The following is a 12,002-nucleotide window of genomic DNA, read 5'->3' on the forward strand; positions in this document are numbered from 1 at the left end:
ACAACCATCAGAGGTGAATGACCTTACGGGTTCAACAGTAACTCATATCACCACTCGTTATAGCAAAGGTATGCAGAAGACCATTTCTGACAACACACACACAAAAAAATGCAGCCCACAGCAGCAGAAGACCATAATGGATGCCACTCCAGCGTCTGTGTACCTCAGAAAGTTGTGTATCTAGTGAGTGTATAAAGTAACCATCAGCCCGTGTTTGGAACTTTTAACTCCGATTTACTGTTAAACAGCTCAACTCCAAATCGGTCTTCGTGCAAATGGAAATTGGACATAAATGATGTTTGTTTAGTCAAAAAGCTCCAGGAAAATTCACCTTTTAAACTAAGAGACATGAACTGTATTTACATTTGTTATTAACTGAAAATTACACTACACCAATAACAACCGGACATACATTTTCCACTACAGATCCTACACACATCCACAAATCTCCCTGAATGAGGATGAGCAGCTTGACTTCAAGCAGCTCAGAAGATGAGAGATGAGAAGTCTAAACTCTTGCTAAGGCCACCCCCTAGAGGCCACAATGGTTATTACACCCAACAAAATGGATTGAGGAGAAAATATACAAAACATACTTTATTTGATTAAAGATAACAAGGGTCATTATATATACTTTTTTTGAGGAGTTCAACAAATTCTGTATTGATCGTCTGGGACGTTGAACATTCACAAAAAAGTGAATAACAGCAGTTTTAATTTATAATGTCAAGTGGTGACGAGTGTGTCATCTTCTGGATGTGGATAATGGATCTATAAGAATTTCCTAGCAGTCTCTCGGATAGTATTTTGAAGAGTTTTAAGTGTGAGTCTATGAGGTAGGTAATAATAAGTAAATAATAAATAAATAAGTCTCACATGAGGCAATTAAATACATGTAAAAAAAATACAATACATAAAAATACATACAACACGGTTAAAAAAATGAACAGTCATATGATGAAAACAATAAAAACAAATAAAATCCTGTGTGCACCCAGGTGCCAACATGCACATAGGAGCCGTATAAACTTGGCTGTCAACGGGGATACAAAGAAAAACAGATTTTAGCCAGTTAACAAAACGCTCACCTTAAAGAAACAAATCTACACCCACTGAATCCTATGATCTTAAGAATATTTGCACATTACCACACCATTAGATAGCCCTTTCTAACACAAAACTGAAGTTTGTAAACCACTCACTCTTTTGCAGCAAAGTCCATAGAGAAAAATGTGCATTTTTAGCTCACAGGGACACAGGAGCTGTTGCTCTAAAGCTGCTTCATTTGCTACATTTGTGTCACACAAGTGAATCTAACAAAGGATTTTTAAAAGCATGAGTCACAAAACAACACATGTGAAACTACTGATGGAGGCAGCGGGGAGTAACAACTCCTATGAGCTGATTTGCTCTATATGGGCTTTGGTGTGGTGAGAGAGTGGTTTACAAACTTCAGTTTCCAGCCACAAAAGACCTTCTAATGGGGAGAGAAAAAAAGAGGCAATATCCATTAGGAAACATAGACCCTTAGTAGGCGTGGGTTTTATTAGGTTAGCTTTTAGTTGAAGTAGTTAAAATGTGTTATTCCCTCTTTCCCTGCCAGTGAGAGTGAGTGTCTCGCACACACCCACAGTAGCACACAGAGTGGAGTTACGGCGCTTTTCCACTACACAGTTCTATGACTCGGCACGTAATTTTTTTGGCATTTCCATTAATGATATGGTACTTTTTTTAGTACCCACTCTGATGAGGTTCCAAGTGAGCTGAGCCGATACTAAATGTTGACACATCAAAAACAACAAAAATCAGTAAGAGCCTGAAGCCTTTTAAAAGGTCAGTGCACTCCTGCCACTTTATTAGCTGCCCAGTGCACCTAATAAAGTGGCAGATGAGTGTAAGCACAGCCCATTGCCACTGCAAATTCCCCGAACTATGCCTTTAACTCAGCAGCCAATCGTTGTCACTTCCTAACGCAGTGGCCAATGATGTTGGAGAGGCAGCGTGACACTCGTTACGTCACCGCGGCTCGCGAGGACGTTATATAGGGGCGTTGTTATTATTATTATATCCGGGATTTTTGCTCTCCTCACGCAGAACAAGTACCTGCTATTTCACATCGATTCTCCACAGCCACGCTGGACACGATGGACTATAGTATCCGCGCCGCTAACGTGGAAGACTGCAAGGACATCGCGCGGATGATCATGGTCAGCGGGCACGTGCATGCACATTGCTATATATGCAACTGACGTATAGAGCTACGACACAGTCCACGTCATGTACATGTGTTTTTTATAAACGGCGAGACATTGATATCATGACATTCTTAGTCCGAGTATGCACTAATTATACACTTTAGGACACATGACGTCACTTATGTGTATGTGTTAAATGACTATTGTTTACATGATTAGAGCTTTAGAATCTTTAGAAACCAGTGCAGCTGATGACTGATGTACTTGTACTACTGGTTGGACAATTATGGCCTGTATTAAATACACTGACTTTGTTAAATACCTGAGAATTTTAGTGACAAAGCAGCATTTATAAAGTTTCTTGATCAGCCAATACAAACCCAGCAAGGAACAACAAGGGACAATACCTCATCAGTTTGCAAATAAGGACACACTATACAGACGTAGATAACCAGATTAAATAAAATCCTTGTATTAAATAAGCAGAATTTTAGGTGGTCAATTATAAATTATAAAAACAAATGAGAAAAGAAAAATAACCTATACACAATGTTGCTGCTATTTCAATATTACTGTATCTTTATTATTTCACCTACATATGTACAACAAACTAAATTCCTTCATTCATTTATTATATGCATGTGTCAGAGAAGAAAACCCACTTGTTGTATCAGGACTAAATAGTTTTTTCTTGTTCTTCTTCCTGCAGGAATTAGCAGAATATGAGAAAGTAACAGAGCATGTGAAGGTCACACAGAGAGGTAGAGTATGAGTTCAGTCTACATCACAATGCCTTGACCTTGCAGTCAAATGTATATCACCTTCATAAAAACAAAATGGGGCTTCAGTGGAGGCTGGAGAATATCACAGCAGCCATGGAAAGTTGTATTTACAAAACAATTGTGCCATAAAGTCCGTTTAGTTGATTTTCTGGAGCTTTTGACTATAAGAATCTTCTTCCTCGGTAGGTGGAGTTTTGATTCAGATTCAGACCACTTTATTGATCCCCAAAGAGCAATTCATTTACAGCTCACAATATCTGCATTATCTTCAGGCAGCCTTATCTACAGATTGATAAACAATGAAGTGATTGACATCTTAGTCAAATAATGAATCACATTTACTCACTCCATAAATAAATAATAAGTGTGTCTGAAGTGTGTGTCTAGGTTTAAAAAAAAAAAAAGTTAATGTTAAATGTTATCTAAGATGACAACTATCTCAGTCCAGCAGCCTGACAGCTGAAGGAATAAAGCAATTTAAGAAGATTTGTTTTGCTCAGGGGTGAATTGTACCTGTGACCAGAAGGCACCACCTCAAACTGATCAGATGGAGATGTAAAAAGTTAAATTTTAGAAAATGAATAACTTGTTCATTTTCCGCTCCCTGGTTTTTTTTTGTTTGTGATTCTGTCCATGGGCGGGCCTTAGGAAGCTACCTGCTGATTGGCTACTGAGTTTTGAGCGACATCCAACAAGGTACTTGTAAATAACAATAACAATTATAATTGTAAATGTAATTGAAATTGTAAGTATTTACAGTTTGTCAGATTATCTTTGAGATATTACGAACAAGTCCCATACGGACAGTGACTCCAAGCCTGTGTCTACTTCCGGTCCATTGAGCTGTCGTTAAACTCAGTAAACTCAGTAGCCAATTTGCAGGCAGCTTCCTAAGGCCCGCCCATGGACAGAATCATAAACAAAAAAACAGAGAGCGCAAAAAGAACAAGTCAGGGAGTGCAAGCGCAAAAGAGTCGAAGCAAGCGAAATTCTGATCATTGCAAACAAAAATGTATTTTCAAACAAATAAAATACCATAATTTTGAATGATTAAATTCATATTTAATTTGCAATTTGTGTATTTTGATTGTTATGGTCCATTTTTGTTTGCTCAATTCTGTGTTGTGTTGTTGTTTGCTTTGTGAGAAGTGTGGGTTGATAATGACACAAAATCTAATTGCATAGAAAACCATCATCTCTTTACGCAAACACCATGAGCTAATGTTTCACCAGCCTATTAATAATATGTGTCTTGTTTGTGAAACGCAGACTTGGAGCAGGATGGTTTCTCCAAGAACCCATTCTTCCATGGAATTATTGCGGAGGTACCGGAGCAGCATAAAAGCAGTGAAGGTGAAGACCCATCTGTAACACACGTGTAAATGTGGGAAAAACAAGCAGCACTGTAGCTGTTTGAGTAACACATGTTGAAATGTTTTCATTTCAAAGTACCCATTCAAACAATTTTATAGGTGGTAAATTCAAATTCTGCCCCTCCAAAATCCTCCTAAAACACTCAAACCTTACTTTCAGGGTTTTGGTTTTTCAAGTATTAGGCAAATTTCAACTTTGATACTTAAGCCTTGAATGGGAGGTATTGATGTAGATTGCAAAAAGATGTTTCAGCAGATCTTAAATCCAAAGTCTGACACTTACTGTTAAAAGTGGCCATATAGCAGACCTGGGCATGATATGGCACTTTTTTTTCATTCATCTCCCTGCCCCACAGCTCTCTCTCTCTATCCCACACGCACGCACACACACAAAACGATGTCCATGTCTTGTTTTAAGTTCAGTAGTTATCATTATCTCCCTCCCTGTTTATTATCTTATTATCTAACCAGCGAACCACCATCACTCCTGCATGTAAACTTTCAATAGAGTTGGTTAGTTACAATTAAATAAAATCAGTATTTTCCTTAATTCTGTTTATTTATTACACCAATTAACACCAAAACAATATAATTTACTGTTTTTTATAAAGAGATGATAATAATATTGAGCAGAATTAATTCAGCCCATTGGTCTGGCCCTCAACAATATTTTATGTTTTATTTTATGTGGCCCGTTGGGGGAAATAATTGTCCACCCCTGCTCTATAGACTAACTACACAAAGCAGGAAATAAATCAGTCCGATTCGATTGTGCCAAAAAAAATGTAATTAATCCAAAAGAAGACTAACTTGTAATAACCTCATACTTTTTAACAGAAATATTTCAGGCCAGAAGTGATCTTTGTGTGGCTTCCTAAATCGTTTCTGGCACAAAATGTCCACCGTTAACTAAACAACAATAAATGGAAACTTACTGGGAATCACTTGAGAGATAAACCCAGAAAGGGTAGAAAAACAAAAGGGCCATAAAAATGATCCAGACAGCCTTTGCAATTTAGTAGCACTTCTAAAGCTTGTGCTTGCTTTGCTGCTTATTGATCCAGGAGAGGCGTGTTTGTTTATTTTGACATGTCCCTGATGGAAAAGCACAGGTGTAGATAACACAATTGATTAGTGGGACTCTTAAAGAGAGCAAAGTCTTCGTTTAAAGTCAACACTTCACTTTAATATTGTGTTGTTAATATTGTTATGTTTTGGTCTCCACCACTTTCCCAAGAGAACAATTTATCTTCAGGTAACTTTGCTCGCTATTTATGTTTCATTTATAGAATTGTTTGGATCCCTACCATTCTTGGGGTCTACATGTGATTGACTGGTTGTTGTTTTTTTGATTAAGTCAAAATATGTGTGTGCTAAATTACTTTGCTGAATCATTAACCTTTAAAAGTAAATTTTGACATGTAATTGATATCATAAATCTCACTACAAATACAGTATGTTCACGCCACGCTTCATCATTTAAGTCTTATGATCTTATTTTACAGAAGTTGCAAACTTTATACAAAAGGGCATTGTGCATTTTATTACAATGCCTTGCAAAGCATAGTGCAATAAAAATAAGGGCAATGTGCAACTCATTCCAAATTTCTACAAATCTATGTGCAATAAAACACGGGCAATATATTTTATCTCTTTACAATTCTTTAGCACAGGCACTTAAACACTTAGGTCACGTCCCACATTTTATATTTTTATTTGTCTGCATTGACTAGAAGAAAGAATTTGCGGTTAATTCTATTCTGCTGCTGTTCATATTTAAAATGTTCATTTTAAATATAAGTAATGTTCTGGTTTCTTTCGCCCACCTTCTTAGTGCACTAATTTCACTTTGTTGACTGTGTCTTGCAGGTCATGTGAAGATAGGCTATGCACTTTACTTCTATGCCTACAGTTCATGGTCAGGCAGAGCTGCTTATATGGAGGACTTGTACGTGATGCCGGACTTTAGAGGTACAAGACTGCATTTGTTTTAAGGGTTACAGTTCAATAATAACAATAATAGTCAACGTGTAGTAATGATGAGATTTTTTTTCTGGGTCCACAAATAAAGGTTCATTTCTAGATAACAGAGTCAATCGAGTGATTTCTCCCGTGCCTCTTAATTAAATTCCTCACATAGTGCATCCTGTTTGCGTCAGCCTCTGACCTCGGCAGGCACTGCTGCTGTTTATGTTTTGTAGATTGTAGATAGTCCATCAAGTGTTTGTCAGCCTGTGACCTCTTCAAGAACTTCATGGAACTTCTTGATTGCGTTTGCCACACGGAGAGAATTTCAATTTGCAGACAATCGATCCTCTGTTGGTCAAGGTGTGATTCCTGCACAGCCTGCTGACATTCATTTATCAAACGGTCGAGCTCCTTGCACAGACGCGCACAAATATTTCGTAAATGTGAGGCTTACAGGTGGAAAAAGGAAAACCTGTGTGGTGATTAGATTTCTGATTTAAGGTTTTGGTGGGCCCATATTTTCAGAATTTAAGTTGGACCACAATGTCCCCAAGTTTGGGAATAGCTGACCTAGATTTTGCATTGGCAATACGATGACATTACCATAATATTACATAGCCATTACTTTACTATTACCATGTTAATTATTACTGATTTGCATTGTTAAATGTTACCAAATTAACTTGTCAATAGACATGTAATGTGGTGCATATCACCTTTTAAAAAATGTCAAACTACGAACAGGAGATAATAATTATGTGTTTTCTCTTGTAGGGAAGGGCATTGGCAAAGCGCTTATGAGCAAGGTGGCACAGGTGAGTAAAACTTCAAATACCCTTTGTATTTGCAATGTTTAAGGGCTGGATCATACAAGTAAATTTCGCACACCTACTTTTTGAGTCTAATGACTGTACGTACTAACATCCCATTATCCCTGTCGTACAACACTCTCCAGTTCAGTTGATGGCATGCTCTTGTTTTGTTCTGAAAAGACAACTAAGATGACAGTAACCATGGTAACTTGCATGAGGTTACGAGAGGAGGTCCATTTATTGCATAAGAGCATACAAATGAAGACAAACTCTAGGTTAATAACATGGACCCTCACTTTAGTTTGGAATCGTAGGCAATGCGGAAAGTATGACCCAGCCCTAAGAATGAAAATGTACTAAACTTATGTCTCTATTCATTTCATTTTCCCATCTTAAAGCTGAGTCTGGCTGCCGGCTGCAAACAGCTCAATTTTACCGTTCTGAACTGGAACAAAGCATCACTGGATTTTTACATCAGCCAAGGCTGTTTTGATGTCACGGAAAAAATGGGCTACCACTGTATGCGCTGTGAGGAGGAGGCACTGCAAAACCTGGCCCAACCCTAATCTACCAGCTGGGCTCCTGACTTTGTGCCCATGAGCATGAGGTCGACCTCTCAGACTTAATGGTGATGAAACACAAATTCAAGGGGGAAAAAATGATTTAAGTAATTATCTGTTCATAAGCTCTGCCCCCACTTCATTACTGTCAGGCTAGGCAATAGTATTGCTGTGTGTTTACACTAGGTAACGTGTAATTTAAATGTGTCATATGACAAAATGACATCATACAAATTCAATGCAAATATCAGGCGGTATGATGACACAACACGAGATAAGATGTGAAACTTGTACACCTGCCTCTACTTACAATCCAAGTAACTTCAGCCATTTTTGTGTGAGACTTTGCAAAAAAGACAACGACAATTTGTGATGCGTTCAGTGTTAACGCACATTAAGATTTAAACCACGAGAAAAACACACCTATATTTACTACACTGTTGAGCTGAGTAATTTGAATTTGAATTGACTTTATTCCTCCCCCGGGGGGGAAACACACATGGCAAGGGCTTTGACTTTGACTTTAAAGGCTTCACCATGTTTCCACAGCAGCCCAAACAGATCATTTGCATTTTGAAGCGGAAGCTTACGACACAAACACAATAGAACTACATCCTTTCTGGTATGTGAAGGCCACCGTAGTCACCATTCGATCCTTACACTCTGGACCTTTAACCTGAAGTAGTGACCATTAAATGTCATAATTCAAAGGTAAAATTATTTCATACACCAGAAAACTTGATGCACTTCATTGCACAAACATGGGTGTGGGGTTTCATTGACTAACTCTTTCCCATTAAATTCATGATTAAATGTGACAATAACAACCAAAAAGCCAGTTACCTCTGACTGTAGATGTTTGTATTTGTATGTAGCCATTGTTTTCATCCCAATAAGCTCCGTACATAGTGTGCACCGAAGGAATCTGTGGAATTCAACCTAAAACCTCCATCAAATCTGCCAAATAGCAAACTGAGGCCTGGTTATAAATAAATGTATGAAGCACAGAATCAAAAGCGAACCAACCAGTGGAATTTGAAAAAAAATAAAAATAAATCCTGGACTGGACTCAGCATCTTAAACTTGTCCTGGTCTGGACTTCTGTTTTATATCCAGTTAAATTAAAAAAAAAAGAAAAAGGAAAAAAAGAAAAGGACTTTTCATATCATTTCCAGCCATTTAATGAAAACACCCAGAGTACTGAGTTATATTTAGTTTGTTTTCTCTCACTCTAAACAAGTAGAAAACGCTGACCGTCTTTTGTAGCTTTGGCAATTTCCATATTTTCTTTATAAAACATTTGAGTAAAGAATGGGCTGTTGTTTTTTTTGCTTCTATGTGCAAAATCTACAAAATCAATCAATGTGACAAAGCACATTTAACATCTTGTCATCCATGCTGTTGCAGAGTGCATGACCCAAGGAATCTATATTGACTCAAAGGGAAGACGGAGAGATATTTATATCCTCCCTTGTCTGCATCTTCCCACCAGAATAGCAGACCCAGAGTTATAAATTATAAGACTTGTCGCTCTATTTCTCAAGTGGAGTCCACAAACTCTTTCTAAATCAAATCAAAGTTGACTCTTCTGCAATAAATCCATCAACTTTAATGAGCAAACTGTAAATTCAAAAGACAAGAGAAGACTTTTAAATGCTTGAAATGTTAATTTTAGATTTTTACTACACGGACGAACAGCCAGTACCAGTAGACAAAACAACCATGATGCATCGGACTGGTTTTACTCAACTGTGGTGCCGTTTATTTGTGAGGACGAGCCTCTGTGTTTGGTTTCTTGTGTGTCATACATGTTTATATTTTACTTCAACAGTGTTTTATTGTTTGTTTGTTTTTTATTCTCCATGTTTCTATTTTTCCTCCTGTGGGAAGCTTGTGCACTGTATGTTTTAAGATTTTCTTTTTTTGTTTAAGTGCCATTTGCGGTCTCTGAAAGAATCTAAGTAGTATCTACTGTACCTGGAATCTACTTTAGCCATTTTTGTTTTGGTTTGACTGCTTTGTTGATACTGATCAGATGAATAAAGTGTGTGATTTGTGATTTAGTGGCTGTCTAAAGGAATATCCATAGCTGGTTAGTTGAGAATATAAAATGTTTGTAAATCTGAATTGAAAAAAGTGGGAATAAAATGATGACTATCAAGTTATCAGTTTTTGTCTTTCTACGTCAACATCTGCCTTTTTGGTGTGTGGTACAGGTAATACACACATTACAAAATAATATAAATGCAAAGCAAAAAAAGGAAAATGGCTACAGTAAAGATATTGATTTGCCAGCCATATTTACTGGCAAATTTTGTTTTTGACTCCCGTATCTTCACATCATTTTTCTGTGATTTTAGGTGTGAGTCCCTGTTCTTATGCAGACAGAGAACTTTATACACGCCTGAGATGGAAAACACATTTCTGCTCATGGCTTCAGGCTGTTTCACCAACCAACAGTAGATGGTGGTAACACGCCAGTAAAATAAGCCAAGAAAGGCAAGAAAGAAGAAGCAGCGTGCCAGCAAGCAAACAGGGATATAACCAATCAGACTTTCAGATTCTTCCACAAAATTGGTTTTGCAAATGTTTTCTGAGGCCTCGGGGGACACTTTGCATATTTTGTATTTTGCTCAATTAAATTAAAACAGAGGAGACAGACATGTCTCTGTAGCTGAGGTCAGGTTTATCCCATTTTATTGGTAAAATATAGCCCACACCGGAGTCCATGAAAAAGAATTTGCCATGTCCTGCTTCTTTTTAAGGGATAGTATGTAAATATTAATGTAGTACGTTCAGCACAGATCCTTAGAGACAGAGCAGTAACTGTGCTTTAGAGCAGTGGTTCAGGTCTCCAACATGGATTTACTGGTTAAATCGAGTCTGTCTCAAGGGTAAAGAACGGAAAAAGTAATTCCCAAAGCATTTGACTAACTTTTTTACGTTCAGTACTACAAACTTTAACTCTTCAGGCTGCAAAAAACGGAAAATATTCACACTGTCTTTCCTAACTTTCCTATTTATTCATACATATAGAGTTTATCCTGCACTTTATTATCACTAATTGTTTTTTCTTCATCTTGGTGTCAAGTGAGACGACTGTAAACAGGTTAGTGTATGACTGAAAACACAAAGTTCTGCGCTGCTGCTGTATAAACACAAACACTCCCTCAGTCAGGTCTGATAGTATTGTTACAAATAATGTTACACTGCATTCTGTTCACAAAATTCAAACAGACAGAAAAATAGCATCAACAAGTTTGTCCCCATGTGCCTCACCATCACTGGATATGTTGTTAAGTAAAGGATAAGGGATGGATTTACGGTTTAGGTCAGATTAGGGAAGAGGCTTTGGCAGAAAAATCTTTTCTTTCACATTTTTTTTTGCCTTTGTTTCCATACGAGTTCTTTCTGACATTTCTTCCTGCACATAATCCTCTTTGTCACTTCTAATTTCCAGTGCTGTCAAACGTGGTTTAGTCTACCACCACCACCAACACCACCAGTGTAGTCTTTGGACAGTCTTGTCAAATCTTCTACAAAACCCTATTTCCAGAAAAGTTGGGAGTGGGACACTGTCTAAAAATGCAATAACAACTAAAATCTGTCTTTTAACTCACTTGAACCATTATTTAACAGACAAAAGGAAATGAATACCTGTTACAAAGTGACACACCACCTGGGTCACACCAACTTTTCTTTTCATCACATTTTATTATTTGGTAATTGCACAAACTAATTGTCGCAGTTTTGCAAGTGGAATGACTTGCTCACAGTTGTCTTGATTGGTTGTCTGATTCTGCTTTTCATAATGTGCCATACATTTTCAATAGGGAAACAGAAGTGGACTGCAAACAGGTCAGTCTAACACTCTGTGAAGCCACACTGTTGTAACTCATGCAGAATGAAGCATACAAGTATCTTACCAGATAATGACCTTAGTAGAAGTAGAAGTGACTTTTTATAATATTACTTAAGTAAAAGTCTTAAGGTATAGGACAATTACTGTACTTACAGGTAAGTATCAAAAGTCATTTTCTGATATACAATGTACTTAAGTATTAGAAGTAAAAGTATTTTTTAAAAAGTTGTCTTTCAACTGGAAAGTTGTGGGTTAAATTCCTGATTCTGCTAGTCTACTATATGTGCCCTTGAGCAAGACACTTAACCCCATGTTGCAGCATAAATACAGACCAATACCAACTCTACTTCTGATTTCATTTGGAAGTAAGGACTAACAAAGATAGTTGGAGGAAATGTAGTGGAATAAAAGTACACAATTTATTTTGGAAATGTAGTGGTAAAAGTAAAA

The 12,002-nt window shown here is 37.3% G+C and overlaps 1 protein-coding gene across 1 annotated transcript; it reads left to right on the forward strand.

Moving 5' to 3' along the window:
* The first annotated feature begins 2,045 nt into the window (after nt 1–2,045).
* LOC122767245 (thialysine N-epsilon-acetyltransferase-like) lies at nt 2,046–9,855 on the forward strand. The gene is made up of 6 exons (XM_044022664.1): nt 2,046–2,207; nt 2,905–2,956; nt 4,247–4,330; nt 6,220–6,321; nt 7,093–7,133; nt 7,529–9,855. Exons 1-6 carry the CDS (start codon nt 2,145–2,147, stop codon nt 7,694–7,696), a joined length of 510 nt encoding a protein of 169 aa, XP_043878599.1. The 5' UTR covers nt 2,046–2,144; the 3' UTR covers nt 7,697–9,855.
* Nucleotides 9,856–12,002: the final 2,147 nt, after the last annotated feature.

Source organism: Solea senegalensis, linkage group LG3 (genome assembly GCF_019176455.1).
Source record: "Solea senegalensis isolate Sse05_10M linkage group LG3, IFAPA_SoseM_1, whole genome shotgun sequence".
Taxonomy (NCBI): Eukaryota; Metazoa; Chordata; class Actinopteri; order Pleuronectiformes; family Soleidae; genus Solea; species Solea senegalensis.